The sequence below is a fragment of the Coenobita brevimanus genome, chromosome 23, assembly GCF_032717465.1.
Source record: "Coenobita brevimanus isolate Jiangsu-jjx chromosome 23, ASM3271746v2, whole genome shotgun sequence".
NCBI classification, from domain to species: Eukaryota; Metazoa; Arthropoda; class Malacostraca; order Decapoda; family Coenobitidae; genus Coenobita; species Coenobita brevimanus.
The window spans coordinates 65,746,359-65,768,311 of record NC_136976.1 but is presented as its reverse complement, the minus strand read 5'-3'; the positions used below and the strand labels follow the sequence as shown (position 1 = coordinate 65,768,311).

The 21,953-nt window shown below is 41.5% G+C and overlaps 1 protein-coding gene across 1 annotated transcript in view; it reads left to right on the top strand.

The window, feature by feature from the left end:
- The first annotated feature begins 1,759 nt into the window (after window positions 1-1,759).
- Window positions 1,760-21,953, top strand: part of LOC145393004 (uncharacterized) — a 215,316-nt gene continuing 195,122 nt past the window's right edge. Inside the window, exon 1 of the mRNA XM_080267318.1 lies at window positions 1,760-2,042. Coding sequence (XP_080123444.1) covers window positions 1,760-2,042 — 283 coding nt within the window. The remainder of the gene's footprint in view (window positions 2,043-21,953) is intronic.

Sequence of the window (21,953 nt, the reverse complement as noted above, 5' to 3'; positions counted from 1 at the left end):
TCAACACTGACGATTTAGAGTTGGCAATTTTAGGCCAAATTAAAGTGATCATAGTATACTGAGGTAGGGATGATTATGCTGTGTTGTAGGGTGATAAAGTAGCAGTTCGCAGTTAAGGTAAGTCAAAGGAATATAAAAGGAAACAAATTTATTATTCCTTTCCAGAGTCGTATGTTATGTAGTAAGCCAGGACCGAGATGTCGAGACCGGGACAACAAAGCAGGAAGTCACCCATCTCCCCGCCAACCCCCCCCCCCCTCCAGCCGATGACAACCAAAAGGTGAGATGCTTAATTATACTGTGTCGAAAAGCTGTCACGGAATATTCAGAGGAATATTCTCTTAACCTGTACGGTTAAAGTAACATTAAATGCATAACAGTATTGCCCAGCTGTGTCATTCGTGATTGGTACAGGAGAAAAACTGTAAGTCATATTTTTCTGTCATTCAACCGTGAGGATGTTTAACTGAGGATTTCTAGTTACTGTACTTAAAGGAGACTTTTTGTGCTAGTACTGTATATTGGTTATTTACATCCATCTCAAAGCAGTTAGTTACATATGATTACAGTCTTACAGAAGTACTTGACTTCAAGTTAAGTGGAAAGGTTTGCCAATTATTTTAAAGCCATTACCATACCTTTATTGTATATCAACCAGACTGTTGTAAACTATTTATCAGCTGCCATATTATCGTCTTTTGAAATGTTGTATATTAGGACTAAACCCAAACTGTCTTGGGATGATTTATTTCCTAAACGCCATTTTTAGAATCCTTTGTACTCACTCCAGTTTCTCAACATATTTTTGAACTGTGGTGTCCCGGATTGATAAGAGTAATCCATGTGTGGTGGTACTAGAGAAAAACATGTCTTAAATTAGTGTGATGTTGTGTGATTAGTACAAGTGAGAGGTATGGGTAGTGAGGCTGTGTGGTAGGGGTCAGTGTGGTGGTGGTGGTGGTGTTGGGGAAGGAGGGCAAGGGGAGGGAGTAAGGGCTGGTAACCCTACCTCCCCCATCCCCAGGCTGACACAGCAGCTGTCCCTCCGGCCAGCCTGGTGTGGGGGCGGCGGGGCGATGGGGCGGGTCAGCGGGGCGGGGCGGGGGGCGCTGACCACCTACCTGACGGGGCGGTCCAGGTGTCACACGGATTATACTAAGATTTTCAAAGGGGAAAAATTTTGGGTGCGTGTTGCAACCCGTGACGGAGATGGTGTGGAGGGCAGCAGAGCCACATTGTATTGTCTCCAGCCCGGCCCTCGCCCCCGCCCCCTCCCTCTCCCTTCCTCTTCCTTTGCCCCCGCCCCCTCCCCACTAGGCCCCTCCTGTAGCGGCGCGGGAACCAACGAGTGTGGCGGCGAGGTCCCAATATTTCCGCCCAGTATTGATCAGGTGGGCGGCGCGGGCCAATGGGCTGCGTGACGAGACGCTCCGCCCCGCCCACAACAATGGCCAGGCCTGCCGGGTTGCCGATGGCCCGGGTACAAGTGCGTGTGATTATTGAATTAAGCTTATCATTTGATTTCTCCGCGTGGTGGTGAGCACACGGCACTAAGAGACCGGCACTAATATCATCACTAATAATTTGATATCATCTGTAATAATTTGATAGGCCCGCTGATCCAATTAGGCCAGTGACTTGAGGAGTTGCATTAATAACACAATTAGGTAGCGTGGTGGTGGTGGTGGGACGTGCGGACTGTCGCGTGGTGCTGCTACGGTGACGGCGACGGCGACGGTGTAGTTCCCGCCAGCTAGCAATGGACTACGCCTATCTGAATCAGGCTGCGGCGGGGTTCGAAGCCTCGTCATGCAGTCTGGGCGGCACTCTCGGGGGTTCCATGGACGCCTCCCACGCCCCATACACCTATGGGGACCTCACGTCGTGCTCGCAGATGCCCTCGGCCTACCGGTACACGGGGGCGGGCATGCGGGGCTACAACACGGGCGTGGGTGTGGGTTCGCAGCAGTGTGGCGTGATGGGACGCCCGCAGGACCACCGCGCCATGTTCCCAGCTTCTGTCACGCCCGTCAACCTACAGAGTGAGTCAAAGCACGTCTTGCATAACCCAATCTAACCTAGAGTCAGATACTTCTCTCATGTCCTAACCTAATCTAACCTAAGCTAATCTATTCAAATGTCCACAGCGAGTCAAAACACCTCACATAGCCTAACCTAATCTAACCTAGTCAAAACATTTCTTGCTTAATTTAACCTAAAAAAAAAAAAAAAAAAAATCGAATACATTATCTAACCAAACGTCTATCCTAACCTAATCTATTTTAACCTAGTGCAGAGTCAGCACTTCTAACCTAACCTCAACACTCCACACGGCCATATCATCATCAGTATCATTATATCACCATTACTTTATTCTCATCAATGTGCTTGACACCATTATGTTTATCACCACTATTCGGCATCACCATCAATTCCATAATATCACTCCATTATCTGTCTTGTCACCACCAGTTTTTTATCGTCACTATTTTCATGTCATATTTACTTTTATATGAGCGCAAATTTTGTATCACCACGAAATTTGAATAAACTATGTATCACCACAAATTCCTTAACACCGCAGTATTTACAGTATATCACCACAAACTCCGTCACCACTATTCTATCACCATTAATGCTATAACCATCAGTTTTAAATCGTCGGTACTTCTGTATCACAACCACTAATTCGTCATCATTTTACCTCCATCACCATTAATTCCGTACCGTATATTTCCACGTCTTATCATGGCAGCGTAAAAGCGGAGTCATTGCCGTCGTACAGCAAGGGGGAAAAAAAAAGAAAAGAATAACAAACACACAAACCCCCACATATGAAGCATCACACAAAGATGTCAAAGTGATATGACAACCACATATTTCTTTATATCACCGCTAAATCTTCGCTATCATCGCTAAATTTCATCAGCACTTTCCTTTATAGTTATATTGGGCTGCTTTCCTGGCGACTGGAGGCTTCGTAGGACCTCCTATTCGTCGATTTATTTAATATGTTGGACCATTTTTCTCAGTATAATTTATCATGTTTTAATACTGACATAGTTTGCGCCAATAACGAGGTGTAATGTAGATAATAAATCAAGGAAGAGGTTTTACGAAATCTCCAACCCTGACTCCCATCATTAATTTCCTTATACCCTTACTAATACTCCTATATCGTCGTTAATTCAGTTATGCTCCTATGACTCACCCTCATCTGAATAAAAATGTCTACCGTTAGCTGGAATAAGATACAAGAGTTTTCCCAGTCGTGAGAGGGTAAACACTGTCACCACTAATGTTCTCCATCAGCACAAATAGCTCCCATCTCTCTCTTTCTCTCTCTCTCTCATGGCTACCCAAATTTCTAGAAACAAAGAATAAAACAAAATAGTAGAAATAAAATGATAATAATAATAATAATAATAATAATAATAATAATAATAATTATTATTATTATTATTATTATATAATAATAATAATAATAATAATAATAATAATAATGTATGGTAATACTTTCAGTATCAGTTTAAGAAAACGATTCACGATATTTTGCTTGAACTCAAAGAAAAAAAAGTTCTCAAAATTAATGAAGCGGTATCCCAGTAAGCTGCAGTTATTCGTGCGTATTACAGTTAGCAAAGAAAACTGTGTAATGCCTCATCCTGAGCGATTTATTTTGCACATTACACCCAACATTATATGTATATCGTTTTAAAATCGGAAAAGTTCCATCAGTAAAATGCAAGAGGATATTAAAGTGAAATATGCAGAGTAAATCGTTAACGAAGAGGTGTTACGAATTCTCCGACCAACTAGAAATGAGGCACGTTGTTTTACCACAGAGCCTCGATTTCGCTGACGTATTTATCTTGTTTTATTCTTGTTACTCTCACGTATTTTTCGAACAGGAGGGTTAGATACAGCCTTCACTAACCCCATTACTTCAAGGGGCTTTCCTAAACCGAAGAAAATAATCTGGCTGTAGCGAAAATAAAAAATACGCCGTCGGATGAAACAGGCAGAAGGACTGAAGTTTCTGGCAGCTTCCGAGAACGTCTCTCCTCTGCATTTCAAACCATATGAATTAAATCAGCCGACAAAGATTTCAAATATTTCCCGCCACAGAAAAAAAGATGAAAGAAATCAACTAAAAAAAAAAAAAAAAAAAAAGGAAGTGGAAGAAGGAGGTTTAAGATTAATTCCTACCGACTGGATGAGGGTCACAGGCTTCCCATAAGACACACAACAATTAAAATCATATCCAGGTCCCCAGTTGTATTGCTGGATGAACGGGGACATAATGGGAGAACTATGAATAAAATTGGGAGAAAATGGGATAAATGTATAGCCGGTGTATTTTCTTTCCGACATTTATCTCCCTGGAACTCTGTCGTGGTGACATTCTCTTGGCAACTTTAGAGGAAGTGCTGTCACACTAGCACTGCGGTGAGAGTCGCCGGGAAAAGTCGCCAGCGGCCCGGAAAAAGTCCCCGCCAAGATGGTGTTGCCTGGATAAAGTAGCCAGAAAAACTGTTCGTATGACACTGCCTTAACCCCTTCAGTTCGGTGACGTATTTTTTATTCGTGGTAACTATAGACGACTTTATTTTACCAAGGTAGAGCCTCCAGTACTAAAAGGCTCAGTGAAGGCTCAGTGTAATTCCTCTAGTTTTTCCGGCGCTGAGTAAAACCATCTGGTGGTGGCAAGAATATGATAAAAATAAAGTCAGCGCAATGAAGGGGGTTAACCATGGGTTAACCATACGTTGATGGCTTTGCGTATTTCGGAACATCTTATCCATGACACGTTAGCATGTTTTTCACACTTTAGGATCCTCTGGTATGTTATTGATGCAAACAGCTTCAGTGAGAATAATAAGTGAGCAACAGTTGAGAATATTTCGGTATAAGATACGCAAAAATCACTAAGAAAGAGGCGCTTCAAAGTTCCCTACCTTAACAACAATATGAGTGCTAGACCGTATTGTTTTAGGGGGTTGTTTACTACCTCTTTCTAATGTAATTGTTCCTTTTTTACTTTTCTATAAACGGTCTGTACTGAAAAACTATACCTTCCAATGAAGGGAATACTAGCGTAAAATGTGCAAAATTAATCGCTAAACAAGAGGTGATAGAAAGGCTCCAGACCCGACGGGAATTTGGCATTACGGCCGTGTTATGACAACTGAGTGCTTGTAATTTTTGATGGTCATTTTTTGTACATCTGTGATTTGTTAGAGTCCGTCCATAAGATCAGTGGGCACTTGCGGTTTCCGAACACTCTGTTCATCAGTTTCGAAGCATGGTGACGAAGCACGTTATAAACAATGAATCAGAAGCAGAGATATTGGTTGAATTTATCTAATTGACAAATTCTGTTTCCCTATTTTCTCTATCACCAGACACTAGCACCATAGGTGCCTAGATGCTCGCTGCGAGTGTGGACGGGTATTTACCGTAGGTGCTATGAATTCTGCATCTCTAATTTAAGAATGTAGTCAGCGGCAGTTCAGTAAGGTTAGATGTGTTATACTCGTATTTTCATCAGAATATGTCGAAATGATCATCCGACACTTGGGGCTTGTCCACACCTTTGCGCTCTGTTTTAATCATTGACTGCAAAGAAAATGTATTTCGGGTGACGTCAGGGGATTTTACTAGACTCAAGCAGAACCTAAGGCGTCTATGTCAATCTATCGCGATTTTGGTCTGACCGGGAATAAGGAACGTTTTATGTTATTCTAGCCTTCGGTGGTTGAGGCCGATAGTCAGGTAGGTTAACGAGACTCTCAGCACCTCTTCCTTTCCAGTTTATTTCATCATATGGTAATATGAAACACACACACACACACACACACACATATATATATATATATATATATATATATATATATAATCATACAAGTGAATATTTAATTCGTTGTAGTAAAATACGTCAAATACATCTTCAGGAAATCGTTATGTTAAAATAGAAATGACCTTTGTTAGTGAAGGGGAAGTTGGAGGTTGCATGTAATCCTCCTCAGTTTGAAAAATCAATGCTTGAATGAATGAAGTCGTCGACGGATGGCAAGAATAAAATGGCAGTAGGTAATCGGAGTGTAGGAGTAAAGGTGAAGATAATACGTTAATGACGGCATTTTTGTCCCCCATAGAAAGTTTTCTAGTACCGCTAACTGAATGATATTTTTCATTTTACTAATTATTATTGTCTTTATAGTTTACTTATATCGGCATAGTTTGCAATAACACAAGTGACGAGAATGGCATGTTAGTGTCGCATTTCTAACTGTTGTTTAACAATCCCAGTCTGCATGCCCGAACAGACCCATAGACCCCAAGCAAGCAATCATCCTTGCCGGGTTGTCTCATTCAGTGAAGAGATGTTTCCTGGTTGCAGACAACGCTTCTCCACAGCGAGGCGCGGGGAAGTGTGGAGGTTTGGTTCCTGGATGGACGTCGCAATTGCGTCGCCACTTAGTTAACAAAGACACCATATAACCCGGTTATTTGATTATATGGTTACCGCCCGGCGTAATAAATGGTGTCCTGAGATACAGGAAACCATGAAGTTCCAATTGTGTGCGATTTCGCAACGCCCCATCTTCAGCGATTTAGTTTGCACATAATACCGTGTTTGTATATGATACTACTGCAAATTATTTCGAGATTAAAAGGTATATCATATAAGAAAAATTAGGTGTAAGATGGAAAATAAATGGCTAAGGAAAAAGTGGTACGAAGACCCTCGTGGCAGGTAGAAATGGCGCCAAGACTAACGGTGGCGCGTCGTTGGCCTGCTTCCCCGCCGTGCGTTATCTCTGTCAGGCCACGGCCAATAAACCACGCTGGAACTATTAACAAACCATCTGTTCCCTGACGTGGGGTTTTCTCTTTATTATTGCCATCATCAGCCGGTTACTCGTCAGACGGGAGAGCGTTCGCAATGAAGCTGTTAGAATTATTTTTCAATAAATTTATTTTTGGATGCGGAAGCATCACTAGGAACGACCCTGTCCATCTGTCTCTCACTAATGATGTTCAGAAATCAGATGCTCCACTCCAGTACACATTGGCGACTCTAGCAATATAATAGTGCCCAGAAGCTCCCACTTCACGCTCGTAGACTTTAGCGAAGCTCCATTATTATACCTCTGAGGCTCTCGCATCTATCTAGTATTTGCACACGTGTTCTGTTATATTCATGCAGTCGCCAAACGTCTTAAAAAGACGTAAGAGAGGAATTGTATTGTCAGCCTAAAATACAATAACACTTGTCACCACTTTTCCCCGATACATCAGCATTGAATAAAATATAATGTAAATCTCTAACCCCTTCAGTTCAGAGCCTCTCCTGAGGTTCATTAAGTCGTCTGGAGGAAGCATGAATAGAACAGAAATAACGTCCTCGGCCTGAAGAAAATATATTATAAAAATACTGACCAAAACAGAAATGAAAACCGCAGACCTTCCTGCCAAAAATACGCGTATGGCTATAAATACGCGGTGAATCTTGACTGTTTTATTCTAACTACCGCCAGATTTTATTTAGTCTAACGCTTTGGTGGCTAAATACGAATCTTTATTTTTTTTTTTTTTTTTTCTTTTTTTTTTTTTTTGTGTGTGTGTCTAACGGACGACAATTATACACGGCTAATAGAAACCCTACTACTACAGATGGTAGACAAAATCCTCAAGGATGATTTAAAAAAAAAAAAAAAAAAAAAACGCTTCCGGGCTGAAAGGGGATGGAACACCGCTAAACAAATGTGTGCTCGCCGGCCAACAGCCTCCCTTCCCTGTACACCAAAATACGCCAAACTGTAATATCAACATAAATAAAAGCCCCGCAGGTCTAAGTTTATCAATAGCAGGACAAAATGTGGCCGTTTCGACAGTCTAACCTGTCACTTAAAATTTATTAAAATTACGATAGCAGGTCCAAAATGTCGCGCTTGGAACATTCTGTGGTCTTTATTGCTTGAAATTTACTAACACTAGGTATAATAACTCATAAATGCAGTAAAAGTTCTAGATATATCGAAAACAAGACAAAATGTAGCCGCTCCAGTATTCCGATGTCTCTTTCATATCAAAACTACGAGATCACCATTCATAAAAGCACCAAAAAGTTCTGAATTTATCGAAAGTTTTCCAAAAATGTCGCCGTTGGAACATTCCGATGTCTTTATCTCTTACAGTACTTCAAAATTACGATTACGATAGCAGGTTACATAAAAAAAAAAAAAAGAAAGTTTTAAATTTATCGAACGTTGGCCAAAATGTCGCCGTTTGAACATTTCGGCGTCTGCCTCGTGCCATATATTATCCAGTCAGTATTATGATGTCATTATGGTCTCACATTACGGTGGAGACTACATTGTGTCTTTTCGTTCATCATTCTTCCAAACGTTTTCAGTTTGGTGTCATTCCTTCATTTCTTTACCAATAACTTCAAACTGTGCAGTTGTTCGTCGGACAAATACCCCCAGACATTTTTCTCATTTTTCGGATTCAGGCTTTTAAAAGGGTTTTGCGAGATTAAAAGACCAAATCATACAGACACACATTGTGTGAAATGTGGCAACAAGATATATACAGTTTACCAGCTTTTCCTTATGCCAACAGAAATTATATTCACTGCAGGACAGACTTTTCATTCTGAGGAGGCTAATGAAGACTATATCCGTCTCTTCCCACCTCTCTCGTGGAAGCAGAATAAAAGCGTGTGGTTATAGCTAAGAATGTGTAAAAGTCGTCATCGTCGTGAAGTGATTAAAAGTAGCAACGACAGCAACACACACGATTTGAAAGCCTTAAATCTCCTACATACAGTATAAAGAAGTCTGAATAAGTTGTCGTTCTGACACTCACGTTTCACTCTCCTAAGAAGAAATAAGGATTAGAATTTATTAAAGCCTGTCGACTACTCTATTTCGCATTTTTTATTTTACTGAGATAACCGCCAGTCGACTATATTAGTAAGGAAGGAGTTTTAATAGTGAAGGGATTAATGATGGTCGTCTCTAATCCATTCCATTCGAACGCGTCCCAAAAATTAATTAAAAGTTGCCTGGATAATAGCATGACCAGTCAAGTACATCCCTGAAATCAAAAGACTAAGGCAGATAAGCAATGTTTTACAAGTTCCAGTCGTCTAGTACATGACCTCTACAAGTCTGTTTACACCCAGGCCCCCAGCTGTACAGACTGATGAGTGAACTGAGACAGAGGGCAAATAAACTTCACCCAGCACTACACCGCAACGTACAGTCACCGCCATGATTCTTTTACCCACCCAGAGTTTCGAACGAGTCAAACAAGATTCCAGGCCGTTTTATTAGGATTGATTTGTTTAGCCCATTCATGGTAGGGCCAACTCTTGTATTCTGTTCCATAACTCCACGATTCTATTCTGCAACTCTAGTACAAGTATTGTATTCCACAACACTGTTCTATTCCAGCTAACGCCCTACAATTTTATTCAGCTGAGAATGAGCCTTAGGATCATACGAGTGTTAGCAATATCTGTTCAGGTTTGATAGTTTGAAGCGATGTGCAGTGTAGTAACCTCCAGAACACGATGCTTACGCTTAATAGGTTAGATTAGATTAGGTAGTTTGGGTGGCGAAAATATTGACATTCTCACACATAACTAATTCGTTCCCGCACTTTCTCTTTTTTTTTTTTTTTTAATAATAATTATGGTTTAAAACTGGTCTAGAAAAAACCAAGATAGTAGAATTATAAATAAACAAACATAAATAATAATGACTGATTTAAACCAAAAATATACCAATATAAAAATATGACAAACCAAAAAGGCCGATTTAAATCTATCTATCTGTCTCTCTGTCCATCTATCTATTTATCTATTTATCCATCTATCTGTATACATATTTCAGTAACGACGACCGGTATAAAATTAATACAGAAACTGTAGGCGATGTAAAAACCCCAAATAAACCATGACAAAAAACCGCAACAGAAATAAACAGTAGCACAACTAAATCAGAAAAACTATGCCAGCGATATAAACCCACAGCACGACACTACTATCAACACCATGCCGGGGATATAATGCCAGAACTATATTACAGACCAGGGAACATTGCTTAGAAAAAACTACACAACAAAAACCATGTAACCAATATAAAACCACAACATAGCCATATTAAAAAAGAAATGAAAAGAAAGGAAAAAGAAAAATATGTTCACGATAAGAAAATGAAAACATAATAAAAACCTCGAGTGATAACACACACACACACACACACACACACACAGATAAAAACCAAAGTTGCTGTGCGGGTGCCGTGTGTGGGTGCGGTAGGAAGCGGCTGGTCGGCGGTCGGCGGTCGGGGCGGCTCGGAAAGATGTTAACTGAATATAAACGTCTGATTGTAACAAGAAAATATAAATACCGCAAATAGTAAATAAATAAATAAGTAAAATTAACATGACCGTAGTGATGGTGTTAGATGTGTGGGTGGGTGTGATCGGGATGTTGGTGAGGTAGAGGTTGGGCGGGGCTGGTGTGAGGACTCCTACTGCTGACATCACACACCTCACACCTTAGACCAGTGTTTTAGGTAGGTTAGGAGGCCTCGCAGCACATGTTTCTTAGCGATTTATTTTGTATATTAAATCGCTTTGCCTGCGTCCAAAGACAGAGAGCAAAACGATCTTATTTTGTTGGAGAAAGGAAAATAAACTCGCATTGCACTCAGACCAATATAGTCGTACAGTACACATTTCTTCACAAGGTATACTCTCCGCGGATCTTCACAGGGTATACTCTTCCGGCATCTTCACAGGGTATACTCTCACGGTATCTTCACAGGGTATACTCTCACGGCATCTTCACACCCCACCACAGTTCCAGCTAATCCCATCCATTTCTTTGTCTCCCACGTCCATATATTTACCCCCCACCCACACCCTCGACACTTTTGTTCCTGGATAAATCTTCACTGAGCTTTCATCACTGATCCAACAACCCCTGTTTTTCCCTGCCACACAGTTCTTTACTCACCACGCCCATTTCTTTGTCCACCACGCCCATTTCTTTACTCACCACGTCCATTTCTTTGTTCACCACGCCCATTTCTTTGCCCACCACGCCCATTTCTTTGTTCACCACGCCCATTTCTTTGTTCACCACGCCCATTTCTCTGCTCACCACGCCCATTTCTTTGTTCACCACGCCCATTTCTTTACTCACCACGCCCATTTCTTTGTTCACCACGCCCATTTCTTTGTTCACCACATCCATTTCCTTACTCACCACGCCCCTTTCTTTATTCACCACGCCCATTTCTTTGCTCACCACATCCATTTCTTTGCTCACCACATCCATTTCTTTATTCACCACGCCCCTTTCTTTGCTCGCCAGGCCTATTTCTTTGCTCACCACACCTATTTCTTTACCCTTCCTTTGACGGTTTCATGGCGCGACCCAAGTGACACGGTCGACGTACGCGCTAGTTATCCTCTTGTACTCTACTGACGCAATATACGTTGATACTAAAAACATGTAAACTGCCAAAAAGAATATCTCTTTGTAACAGGCACAATAAATCGCTAAGTAAAAGGTGTTTCGATGGCTCCAATGACAAGGTGAAAACGAACCTCAATTCTGTGGCTGTTTTTATTTTATTTATTTATTTATTTTTTTGAGTGGGGAGGGGGAAATCGTCCATAAGTTGAAATATCATACTAATATCATTTTTCTAGTCCAGAACTTTAATTATGTTAGTTTTGTTATATTTTTGGCTCCTCAGGTTGCTCTTGTGCCTGGTAAAACAGTCTGATATTAACCTAAATAAAATGGGAAATAGGCGATTCGCGGCCATAGAGTTATCCCCGCACACCACTACACGCCACTCCTTTACTGAAAAAAAAAAGATATATATACTTGGAGATAACATATTCAGCCGGGAGACTTTTATTTATTCATTTATTGATTTACTTATTTTTGTTTTTCAATGTATATCTTGCTGCTTCCTGACAACTAGGCCTACATTCAGATTGAGGGCTTCTCCACGTTGAGGTCGGGACGTATTTCTGACGCGAATTTGTCCGATCGTGTAGGTTAAGAAAAAAGAAAATAATAATAATAATAATAATAATAATAATAATAATAATAATAATAATAATGGAAGAACACCTCCTTTCACTGTCCACGTTCTGAGCCAGCCGTATCTCATTGTCACCTAAGATATGTCTGGAACTTAGAAAATGGCATAGTGAAACGCGGAATGCTTTTCATCCCATTATTATCGTAACCTACACCATCGGAGAATGCGTTTTATGCCTTTTCACCGATTCATTTTGCTTACTACGCTTTAAATACCCTCTTGTACACTGCTGATGAAAACTACGTCGATATGAAAAGCTTCAAATAGCACATAAGACAGTTTTGAGTTGTATTACGGAAAATAAATCGCCCAGGAAGAAGGGCTACGAAATCCCCTCCGCCAACTAAAATCCACGTCTGTTTAACCCTTCTGCTCCGATGATATATTTTCTCTATTCTTGCCACTCTCAGACGAATTTATTTAGCTCACAATGAGGAGATACAATTCCAAATCTCGCCTAATGTATTGAAAATCACCTGTCAGTATCGAGAATGCTTAGGAGATACACGTCGCGTCTCGCCTAATGTATTCAAAATCACATATTAATATTGAGATTGCTTAGGAGATACACGTCGCCTGTATGTATGAGTTTGTTTCACTGTTCTGGACAAAAATCTGATTCTCAGTTTTGGTGTCAAAGATATCTGGTAATTTCTGTGGCTGACATTGTCGCTGGAGTAGGCTATGTCGGTGACTCTAATACTTCTAAATATGTTGCTGCCAACTCTGCCGCAGATTCGCAGGGTTCCACTAATATTAGATTCAAAATTATGATCATTATTAAGTTTTGCTGAAGTTCGTTGTTCGACTGTTTTGTTGTTCCGCCAAACTATGTACGGTAGTTCACGCACTGCTTCGATCGTATTTAAATATGTTTCACTGTTACGGTAAAGAAAAATAACTCACAGGTCCGTGGACTGAGGGGGTTAGCAAAAGTCTATCACTCGTTGTTCCACAAAATTAGGAGTCGCTTTTTTATACATATGAGTCCCTGTTCCGTAAAACAAACATGGCTACCTGCTTTACAGATTCAAGGGGTTTCGCTAAAGTTTATTACTAGCTGTACCGCTGAAAGGAATCGTTTATTCTCCATTCTCACCACATTTCTGTCTGTTTCACTGTTCTGCTAGACAGGCATGGATTGCTGTTTCGCTAATTCAGAGGGTAAAGCAGTCATTTGTTGTTCCGCTAAATATAAAGTTCATTCACTGTTTGCATAATATTTCTATGTCTGACACTTCAGCTAAACAAATATGGCTCGCCGTTTCGCTAAATGAAGAAGTTTCAACACGGTCTAACACTCGTTGTTTCGCTTAAATATAAGGTTACTCACTGTTCCGATGAAGTTCGTGTTTATACCTCATTGTCCCACTAAACAAATATACAGGCAGCTCGCTGATGCACTAATTCAAAGCGTTCCACTGAAATACTGGATGTCCACAAAATCCTGCTAAGTTTATACTGATTTATTGCGAGGAAACTGCTTGCCGTAACGAGATGCAAGACTTCCATATGAAAAGGGTATCTGTTGAATTATTTTGTAAGCTAACTTGTAATATGCCGTCTCAGTATGTTCAGTCGTTTACACGCAATAATAATTCCCAGCAAGACTCTGGGGACACTCTTTGTATCACTCGTTGTTCCGCAAAATATGTCTCACCCTTCTGTTTACTTGAAATCTGTGGCTTCCTGTTCCGTTACCAGTGGTACCACTAACCTTTTCACGGTCTGGGCAACTCTAGTATTCTATTCCAGATAATATCAGACGATTTTATTGAGCCGGGAGTCAGCATAGAAATCTAAGAGTTAATTGACGGGGTTGGTTTCTCATAATCTATGCAGGCCTCGGTGCTCCGATAACTGCTTCATTGCGATGATGTATCCTATTAAAACTCATGCTACTTGGGAGTCTCTTTAACAGGATGAGTTAGACAAAGCCTTCATTAATCCCTTCAGGACGAGGGGCGCTTCCTGAGGTGCGTCAAATGGCAAGTCAACCAAAGAAAAACGTCATCAGATTCAAGAGGCTATTATTTTTTAACACATGTACATATTGAAGTTTTTTTTGCGAGGTCTGTGGGCCGTATTCTTATTGGTTAATCCTCTCATGGTCGGGACAAGTCTAGTATATTATTTTAACCAACGCAAGTAATTTTGTTCAGTTTAGAGTGAATGATAGGAGCCTGAGAGCGTCAAGGAGATTCCCAAGCACCGGTACAAACCTTTTCTTTATGACTATTATTTCTGAAGCTTTATTTTATTCCCGTTCTTGATAATATATAAGACAGTGAAAAATATGTTGGCAGCGTGAGAGAGAGAGAGAGAGAGAGAGAGAGAGAGAGAGAGAGAGAGAGAGAGAGAGAGAGAGCAAAATAACATGGAAGAGGTAGTGGAAAGTTGAAAACGAGAAAATCAGCGAGAATTTGTCACATCTCCATTCAGTCATCAGTCACCTCTGTACACTTGTTTACCTTTCTTCCCCTGTGTTCGCTCATCAGTCAAGTCCAGTTCACAAACCTTCCGGTATATGACGCTAAGCTGTGACTGGTGACTCTTTTGTTCCCCTGTTACCGAAGATAATTGTATTCGGCTTAGGAGAATACCTCAGTGAATGGTTGAGATGCAGTCTCCATAACTCCCAAAGTTTGATGACATCATTTATTGCATAATCATTGCTAATACCAGTCAGTTTTATTTATTTGTAGAGATTCATCACAGTGAATGGGCTGAATCCATCTCTCCGATTTAATCTCTCCCAACCTGCTAACTATCGGTCAATTGCTTTAACATCTTTTATTTCTGAAGTCTTTGAATTTGTCCTATCCGGGAAGTGTCTGAGCCATCTTTCCTCTCATATCTTTCTTTCTAATCGTCAGTATGAGCTCCGTCATGGACGTTCCACTGGCGATCTACATTCCTCTCTTGACTGTAGGTCAGTAGCTCTTTCGTATTTCTGTGAAATCTTTGATGTTATAGTCATCTCGAAGGCTTAGCCCGGCGCAAATCTGTTAATCTTACATACTGCCCTCCAGGGGCTTCAGTTCGCCGTTCTGATCCATATCTTACGCTACCTTTCTAGTCGTTTTATATCCTTAGATGTAGACGGCCTATTTTCTTCTTCTAAATCTAAAGTAATCAGTATTGGTGTTCCCTAGGGTTCTGTCTTTTCACCTACTCTCATCACTCATTCATCATTAACCTGAGCTGTACATCTCGCCCTACCCATTCATGCGCTGGTGACTCCACTTTTCGCTTAACCATCTGCTTCTCACAGCGTCCATTACAACAGTCACCACAACAATCACGCGACGAGGCTTTTAAACACATATCTTCCGATTTTAGTCTTATTTATATTTGGGTCAAAAGGAACCCGGCTACATTTATTAGCTCAAAAACCCAATTCCTCCGTCGCTCAACTCGTCACAGTCTTCCACATAATAATCGCCTGACCTCAAAAAAAAAAAAAAAAAAAAAAAAAAAAAAAAAGTCATTCACCTCCTCTGTTTATTCTCTGTCTCCTTTTTTCGTGATAATTCTTGGAAGGATCACAATTTCTTTACTAGTAAAAATAGCACAAGTTAGATGTGCTTAACCAGCTCCATGCATTTTTTTTTTAACCTCACTCAATGGTTGACTTAGTATAGATGCCTAATTCATCCAAGTTTGGAGTACAGCTCTCACATGAAGGGAGGGTGAGAGGGGGACTTAACACATACTGCACTTCTAAAGAGGGTGGAATCAAAGGCATTTCGTCTCATCAGCTCTTCTCCTCTTACCGACTCCGCTCAATCTGTCTTCGCCGCAGTGTTGCATCTCTCTCTCTCTCTCTCTCTCTCTCTCTCTCTCTCTCTCTCTCTCTCTCTCTCTCTCCCATTGTTAGTAATCTAGTCACTGTTCTTTTAAATTGGTTTCGTTCCTCCCCACTGTGGTCAGCACGCAGCACCCGTCTAGATACACACTTTCACTCCTTCTTGTCCAGTTCTTCAGCGCCTGAGTCAGCTGGTATTCTCAGTCCTTCGTGTATGCAACTGATCAACAGTGGTACACTCTTCCCTAGTCTGTCTTTCTTTTCCACGACCTGTTATCACCAGTCTTTTAAATGTAATATGTCCAGGCATCTCGATCAGAACCAGTCTTTAATTTGACGCTCTATCTTGTTCAGTCACACGATTTTATTTAACTTGTGGAATGCCTCTTGTGGTAAATAGGTTAGAAACAGTCACAACAACCCTCATTCTCCTGGGACTTATCTCAGTAAAATCGTGTGGCGTTAGCTGAAATAGAATACAAGAGTTGTTCCGATCGTGAGAGGGGGTTAATGATACCAATATTAACACTCCCAGATTTCTTTACTCACTGTCACGCAAATATAATATAATCGTGCAGTTAGTTGAAATGCAGTACTAGAGTTGCTCCTACCATGCGAGGGTTAATGGTACCAGTATTAACACTCAGGATCCTGTGACTCAATGTCGGCTTATTAAGATCAACTAGCATTAGGTAGGATACAATACTAGAGTTGAGGGTGAACTCTTTCAGTGTAATGGCATCTCTTCCGTGTTTTCCTGTTACCACCACATGTTTATAGTCAGTCTCGGGAAAGCTCCTCCTACTCACTGCCCATTACTGTTTTAAGTACCATACACTCTTTGCTAACCACATCTGCCACATAACGTTTTGTTTTCCTTTAAAAAAAATAACAACAACAACTAGAGGGGTTATATATAATCTGTATTGATTCACTGTTAGGTAGCTCTGGTAACGTAGATAAACTTGTCTCTTGGTAGCAAGGATGCAGTGAACAAGTACAAGATACTAGGCAGATGAGGGAGCTTCTGGGCATTAAATATGGGGCTTCCCTATAGTCACTAAAGTTTAGGGAGCGATGTACAGTACCCCGTGTCTGCAAAACGTTAGTGAACGACAGACGGACAGGGCAGCTCTAAGGGATACTGTCGCATTAAAGAGTTTGCCATTGAAGCTGTCACACAACGACGACAGATACTATAATTTATACAATTATCAGGACGTGCGTTAACAGTACTGTACTTTGCTGTTATTTTTCTGGGTATTAAGTCTTTCAGTCACGTCCCCCCCCCCTTCGTTTTTTTAGTTTATTTTTTCTGATACAGAGCCCATGGTTTGGAAGCCGTTACTGAAGGTTGTATCAAACCCACCTAGCACAGAAAGTCTCAGTTAAGTATAATCATCAGGAGACAGCAAGAAGAATATGATAATGACCTAAAGGGATTAACGTTATTATCATCATCACTAATTATTTTTATTATTATTATTATTATTATTATTATTATTATTATTATGAACAGAAACGAGATAAGTCCAATATGAAATGTCTCGCCTCCCTACTCACTTCCCCCCCCCCTTACTTTCCTCCCTCTCTCTTTTCTTCCTTTCACTTTCCTCCCTCCTCCTTCACTCTCCTCCTCTCCTCCCTTCTCTCTTCTCCCTCCTTCGTCACTCTCCCTCCGAGTTTTTTCCGTCTCTTTTTCTCCCTCCCACATGACAACTTCTCCTCCCTTTTCGTCCCATTTATCTCTTCCATTCTCACAAGTCATTTCCTCATCCCTCCCAGTCACTCTTCTTTCCACCCTCCCTCCTTCCTCCCAGTCACTCTTTGTTCCACCCTCCCTCCTTCCTCCCAGTCACTCTTTCTTCCTCCCTCCCTCCGCCCTCCCAATCACTCTTTCTTCCTCCCTCCCTCCGCCCTTCCAATCACTCTTTCTTCCTCCCTCCCTCTTCCCTCCCAATCACTCTTTCTTCCTCCCTCCCAGTCAGCCTTTCTTCCTCCCTCCTCTCCCTCAGTCACTCTTTCTTCCTCCCTCCCTCCTCCCTCCCAGTCAGCCTTTCTTCCTCCCTCCCTCCTCCCTCCCAGTCAGCCTTTCTTCCTCCCTCCCTCCTCCCTCCCAGTCACTCTTTCTTCTTCCCTCCCTCCTCCCTCCCAGTCACTCTTCTTCCTCCTCCCTCCCAGTCACTCTTTCTTTCTCCCTTTCTCCTTCCTGCCAATCACTGTTTTTTTCCTCTCCCCCTCCTCCCTCATCACAACCAATCCTCTCACTCCCTCCATCTTCTTTTCGGTCATTTCTCCTCCCTCCAACTTCTCTCCCTGCCTCCTACCTCCCTTTCCTCCCGCCGTGTCAGAATAAATATTTTGGATCCCTCCCTTCTCCCTATTTCCCCCCTCCCTCCTCCCCTCACTCTTACAATTCTCCCTCCTTCCCTTCCATTTCACTCCCTGCCCTGCTCCTGTTTATTTCTTTCTCCTCTCCTCTTCTTTTCCTCCTCCCTCCTCTCCAACTTCATTCCTTCTCATCCCTCCCTCCCTTCCTCCCAATTTACAACTTCTTCCTGCATCTCTCCATTTCTCTGCTTCCTCCCTTCCCCCCCCCCCACACACACTACTTCTCCTTCAGTCCATCCTCCTTCTTTTCTCACTTTATTCCTTCTTTTACCTCCCTCCCTGTCTCTGCATTACTTCTCTCATTCAATTCTCCCTCCCAGTCCGTTCCTTCTCCTCTCTCCATCTTCTCTCCCAGCCACTTCATTCCTTCTCCCTACTTTCTTCCCTCCTCTTCCCCGTTCCACCTCATTCCTTCTACCTCCCTCCTCCCCGTCTCCTTCTCCCCTTCCCTCCCTCTCTCCCTCAGCATCCCTCCTCTTTCATTCTTTTCTCCCTCGTACTTCATTTCTCCTCCTCCCTCCCTATTACTTCATTCCTTCTGGCTCCCTACCTGGCTCCCTGCCATTCTCCCTCCCTCCTGCTTCACCCTTCCAACCTTCTCTCTCTTTTCTTCCCTCCTTTTCTTCCCTCTTCTCATCCTTCTCTTTCCTCTTCTCTCATCTCTCCCTTCACTTCCCTCTTCTTCTCTCCCTTCTCTTCTCTCTCGTTTCCCTTCTCTTCCCCCTTCTTTCCCTTCTCTTCCCTCCTCTCCTTCCCTCTTCTCTCCCTCCCTCCCTCCCTCCACGTCAGAATAAATATTTTGGCGTGACTGCTTCCACTTCTGTTAGCGTTCATATCCATTTTGCAAGGTTAAGCCTCAGGATTTTTCACTTTGCTAATCCGCGGCTTATACCTCGAAAATTAAATTCAGATAAAAAATACAATGGAAGTATATTTTTCAGATGATAAAGAAAGAGAATCAGCGCTGTGAAAAGAGTATAAAAAGTTTGAATTGTATTGGGAGTGTCTAGACGATTATGAATTTTGAAAGAGTTTGTGCTGGAGTGCAGAATGGTGAGAGTCTTGACTGAGGGTATGTGTCGTCTCGCTACTACTACTATTACTACACTACTGCACTACCCCACGCTAGCCTGTCTCCACCACCACGCCTGTCATCCCCACCACCACGCCTGTCATCAGCACCACATCCGTCACCATCACCACACCTATTACCACCACCACACCTTTCACCACCATCATACTTGTTACGAGTACCACCACAGCGCACCACCACCACACCACATAAGAACTGCACCTGCCACAACCACCACATGTCATCACCAACACACCTGTCACCACCACCACACAGCAGTATTAACACATTAAGCTGGAGATGTATTTCCTTCAGAGCTAGGATGTATATTTGTGTTTCATTCTTGCTACTCATAGGTAATTTTGTTCTGTGTATGGGAGACAATGGCCTTACTTGAAAAAGAATACTAACTACAACAGGGGGAATGTAGACTCGAGAGGATGAAAAATATTGCGATGTGTGAATTATGTAGAATCTATGAATGTAGAATTTACGAATTACATGTTATGGTAAAAAGAATGAATACGAGTAGTGTAGAAAAGAAAATTTATGTGTATGAATGAATCTGAGAGCAGGAGGAGTGCAGGGCAAAGCTGATGGTTTGGTAGGGCAAGTGAGTGTGTGAGAAAATGATGCATGATAGTTGAAGGAGCAGAACTGACGACAGCCAAAATTGGTTATATGACTCATTTATACGGCTGCACAGGGTGGGTATTGCACTCCATTTTCAACCTGACAGTCAAGGGGATGGCTCTACCCCGCAGGTCTTACAAGAGTGACAGTATTAGATGTTGTGGGTAATTTGGTATGTGTGATGTAATTGAATTTTGTACCGTTAAATAATACATATGGTTATGGATGATTGTCGCCTTCCACCAGACACAGATGATAATATTCTACATATGTATTGTTTTCTGCCATACATCCAAAACCTACAGTACCAACTTTGTAATGGTTGAAAAAGTCGAATATCATCCTCATCCTCATTTTTAATTATATATATATATATATATATATATATATATATATATATATATATATATATATATATATATACAGAGAGAGAGAGAGAGAGAGAGAGTTTTTTATGTGTCCGACTCTGGGCATAGGCTTCACAGCCTGCTCCCAAGGCCCAGTAGTCCTCCTACATACCATACACCTCTACGTGTTACCACTTCGGCGCTAACGCCACCGTCCATACTGAATACATGCTAGGGCTGTCTCATACAGGACTGGTGTATTGGTATTAGCGGGGGTATTTTTACATGTCGGCGAGTCTTCTGGCAGATCAGTAAAGTCTGTTTTTATTAAATTCAAATCCTTAAACTCTTCCCTGTCCCAGCGGGGATTTGATTCTGGATCCGGTAGGACTGCAGGCCACCTCTCTACCGACTGAGCTATATATATATATAAATTGTATATATATATATATATATATATATATCTATCTATATATATATATATATATAAAAAATGATCCGATATCTTTATGTTTGTTTGTTACCGTTACACAGCCAAAACGGCGCAACGTAGCGCGATTTTTGTTAGAGCAAGGTACCATTGAAATGCTCTAACTTGAAGAATAAAAAATTAAAAAATTTCCAGTCCAGTCGGGCCACCGGTTCCCGAGTTATGACTCATTTCTGGCCTTTTACTTCAAATTTTGTATTTGCTTTTAGTGGCGGGGATGGATTCGTCCTTGGTCCGGCATTGAAATTACCAGCATGACAAAATAGAGAAGAGTGACATTGTTGTATTATCACTCTCTCGCTTCTCCTTCCTCCCTTCTTTTACTCCTAAAATTGTATACTATAATGCTGTAGTATAATTTAGTATAACAGCAAACACAAGTATCCTGCCTCTCTCTCTCTCTCTCTCTCTCTCTCTCTCTCTCTCCTCAACGGGTGTCTCAGCAGGATAAAGATACGGGAAAATTCCTCGTTCCGTCTCGCTCACGGTATGAGTAATTCAAATTTCTGTTACTTTTCGACTGATATTAATAGGAATTGATTTGATATCGAGCTGAGGCCACCGAAGGAGGCCTTTAAGCGAATATATGTCAAGCTGAAATAGTGAGGATTAAATGAGTAAAATACACACACACACACACACACACACACACACACACACACACACACACACACACACACACACAGCCATCACACCACTTTGCCCATTAGTTTCTTCATCTTCATGTTCTTGCTCTTGTTGTTGTTGTTGTTGTCCTCCTCCTCCATTTATTCTTCCTCCTCTTTCTCCTCTTCCTCCTCCTCAATCTCCGCCTCTTTCTTTTCCTCCTCCCCCTCCCAATAAGAGCGAACGTGGAAAACTACACTTCGTCATAAAAACACACAAACAAAGCAATAAAGCACAAAGAAGGGATTTAAACACAGCGTAAAACACAGTGCAAAAATAATGTGCTAAAAATTCTCATCAAATCAAAGAGAGAATTGCAAACTGGAGAGACGGAAGGAAAAATTATGTATGAAAATAAGTGAAGAAATAAATACATATACACAGAGAGAAGCGAAATATTATG